Below are 3,424 nucleotides of genomic sequence, written 5' to 3'. Positions count from 1 at the left end.
GATAGTCCCAATGGAGTATGGACAGAGCACTTCACTGCTACAGGTTCATGTTTCAGATGAGGTATTAAACTGGTACACTGTTGGGGAGGATGTTAAAGATCCCATAGTGCTATTTTGAAGGAAAGCAGTTCTCCCTGGTGTCCTGGGCCATAATCATCCTTCAATCAACATCATTGAGACAGACTACATGGTCATTATCTGTTTCTGGGAGCTTGCTGCGCAGAAATTAGCTGCCACCTTCTCTACATTACAACAGCAACTACACTTTTAAAAAGATCTTCGTTGGCTGTAAAGCGCTTCAGGATCTCTGTCGGTTGTGAAGGTTCCTACATAAATTCAATTCTTTCTTTTTGTAGCACAGGAAACCTGCAAGACACTAAAGGAAATGAAAGGGAGTGAAGGATCAGAGGGAGGGAGAGCTTCAATCTTTCCGGATGGTAGTGATGTGGAAATGCAAATTGGTCGTTTTTTTCCTCTCTTAATCAGGCAAAAACCTTTTAAAAAAAAACTATTAAATATCGCATAAAACAAAAGCAAAATACTGAGAATGCTGGAAATCTGGAACAAGGGTTTGAAAAGGACTCAAAATGTTAACTCTGCTTTCTCTCTACAAATGCCACCAGACTTGCTGAGTTTCTCCAGCAATTTCTGTTTCTGTTTGAGGCTGAGATGGATAGATTCATGATCAGTCAGGAAATTAAGGGATACGGGGGAAAGGCAGGAAAGTAGACATGAGGGATGTCAGATCAACCATGATCCCAGTGAATGGCCAAGTAGGCTTGTAGGTCTGAATGGCCTATGCCTGTTCACATTTCTTATGATCCAATGGTCTTTTTCAGAACTCCAAAAGTTCATTTCTGAAGAAGGCTTACATGAGACGTAGGATGTCAACTCTGCTTTCTCTCTCTACAGATGTTGCCAGACCTGCTGAGTTTCTCCAACAATTTCTGTTTGTGTGAGTTCCTCCTGCACTTTCTCCTATTAAATACTTGATAACGTCATGGATAGACGATACAAATAATGCATTTTGTACAACCAGCCTGATCTGAAGCACAGTCGCTGGCCTCAAAACGTTAACTCTGTTTCTCTCTCCACAGCTTCTCCAGCAATTTCTGTTTTTGCTTCAGATTCCAAGCAACTGCAGTTCTTCACTGGAAACAAAAATTGCTGAAAATCACAGCGGGTCAAACAGCATCCATGGAGAGAGATAGCAAGCTAATGTTCCCAGTCTAGATGAATCTTCACCAGAGTTGAAGTGAAGATGCTGCCCGACCCACTGTGGTTTCTAGCATTTTTTGTATTCAGTATAGATTCCAGCATCTGCAGTAATTTGCTCCTGCATCTGCAGCTTTTTTTATATGAACGAATCTGTTGCTGCGTTATACATCTTTATTTTTTAATGTTCTTTGGCATTTCCCTGTTCTGCAATAGTTACGTGAGTGAAAGAGGAGGTTCTGGCGCCTGGAATTCGGTTTGACTTCCTGATCCAGATCCACATTCCAGAGAAAGTCTGTGCCGGGTGTTGAGTCTGGCCTCAGGAGCCCTATATTAAGAGTGGCCGAGGCAGCCGAGTGAACATCTTTTGTTGGTTAATCGTTAGGAGTTTGCGGCGTCTGATCCTCTAGCTTAGCAGCACGAACATATAGAGAGAGAGAGAGAGAGAGAGAGAAAGAGAGGCATAAGGAAGAGTGCGGCTGAGAATAGTCTGTACGTAGAGAGTTTGTGAATGTGCAAAGGCAGGAAAGCAGAATAATCAATATTATTCTCTTTCTTTGCCCAGAGATCAGTGAGAAAGCAGAGGAGGAGAGAAAGTGCATTTGTTGCAAAAGAGGTAAGTTGCAAATTGTATATTTTTTTCAGTCTTGGCTTTACAAAAGGTTTGGATAAAGTTGCTCATGGGAGAATTCATGGAGTTGCGAGCTGTCCAGTTTGCATTCTTCCATATATTCTGCAGTTGTTGTTATCTTGCCTTCTTTCATTCACGAGTGCATTTATTTATTTCCCACCCCCTCCCCTCTCTGCATTCAAGTTGGACGGGGCGATGGCCGAGCGTATGATGAGCCACGGACGTTTCCCGGAGGGGCATAGCGGGCTCCACGTCCGCCGGATGAGCCTGAACCCTTACCCCCAGCACCAGCACGCCTACAGCGGCTTGATGAGTGAGCACCCTGCCGCTACCTCCTTGCTGCATTACCCCGGACCCAGCAACGTGAACTCCTCCAGCGGCGGCTTGAGGCATGCATTAGTCCCTGGCGGCAGGCAAGGGGGTCCAGTTGGTCATCTGAATAACGTGCCCCCCAACATCAGGTACACATCTAGGCAGCAACAACAACAACAACATCACTCCCATCCTCCCCATCCCCAGTATATGGGACAAGGGGTGGCTGGGGGCAGCCCTGCAGCGCAGCTTGCAGCCAGCATGCATTTACAAAAGCTGACCAACCAGTACTACGGCCACCAGCAACAACACTACAGCATGACGGACCTGCATCCTGCTAGCGCCTTGGGTCACCAGCAGCAACAACAACAACAATACAGGGAAGTAAAACATCATAGCTCTTCAATGCCACCAAGTCACCACATGTCTGCAGCAATGCTGCCCCCCAATGCCATAGACACGGACTTCATCGACGAAGAGGTCCTCATGTCCTTGGTGATTGAACTGGGTTTGGATCGCATCAAAGAACTGCCTGAGCTGTGGCTGGGACAGAATGAGTTTGATTTCATGACTGACTTTATTTGTAAACAGCAAACCAGTCGGGTGAGCTGCTGAGAGAGTGTGTACTGAAAAGGATTCTTGAAAGGAAAAAAAAACGCAAAAAAGACTTCCATCTACTGAACTCAAAAGATTTATTCTTTGCAACGCGAGAGAGAGTGCGAGAAATAATCTGTTGTTTTAGACTTTAAATATCCATTCATCAGCCGAGTGACTTTTTTTGTTTAAATCATGTTGTTTGATAACTCATTCGCTGCACCATGTAACCACTCTGTACATGTAACTTTCAATGTCTTTAGTGGCCTGTTAAATGTTCATTTTTAATTTTAAAAAAAAACAAAAGAAAACCGAAATCAACCGTTCAGAAAACAGTGGAGCACCCGCAACCAGATAATTTGATCACACGATCTGGGTTTTTTTTTTGAATGAAGCAGATTTTATTTTGAAAGAAATGTATGGGTTAACTTTTTTGAAGCAAAATTGTTCTGAGGAGAGAGAGGGAGTGAGAAAAATCTGTATGTTTCCTCAAAAGCTTTGTGAAGACAGTTAAAGGAATTATATAATCACCATTCTTTTTGTTCTAACCTACCAACACTTGCACAAAAACAGTCATTTTAATTTGCGTGATGTGTGGTATGATGATGTATGTATCAGTTTGATTCATTCAGTTTTCAAACAGTGATTGAAAGTGATTTACCACCCCCCCCA

At 43.5% G+C, this 3,424-nt stretch overlaps 1 protein-coding gene across 1 annotated transcript; it reads left to right on the top strand.

Annotated features, from left to right (window-relative positions):
* The first annotated feature begins 1,536 nt into the window (after positions 1–1,536).
* Positions 1,537–3,416, top strand: cited2 (Cbp/p300-interacting transactivator, with Glu/Asp-rich carboxy-terminal domain, 2). Its single transcript, XM_048601016.1, has 2 exons — positions 1,537–1,831; positions 2,030–3,416. Exon 2 carries the CDS (start codon positions 2,042–2,044, stop codon positions 2,771–2,773), a length of 732 nt encoding a protein of 243 aa, XP_048456973.1. The 5' UTR covers positions 1,537–1,831; positions 2,030–2,041; the 3' UTR covers positions 2,774–3,416.
* Positions 3,417–3,424: the final 8 nt, after the last annotated feature.

The sequence above is a fragment of the Rhincodon typus genome, chromosome 9 (assembly GCF_021869965.1).
Source record: "Rhincodon typus isolate 14 chromosome 9, sRhiTyp1.1, whole genome shotgun sequence".
Classification (NCBI taxonomy): Eukaryota; Metazoa; Chordata; class Chondrichthyes; order Orectolobiformes; family Rhincodontidae; genus Rhincodon; species Rhincodon typus.
This window is presented reverse-complemented; position numbering and strand designations above follow the sequence as displayed.

Coding starts and splice junctions, on each gene's coding strand:
- cited2 (XM_048601016.1), top strand. CDS start 2,042: ATGGCCGAGCGTATGATGAGCCACGGACGTTTCCCGGAGGGGCATAGC.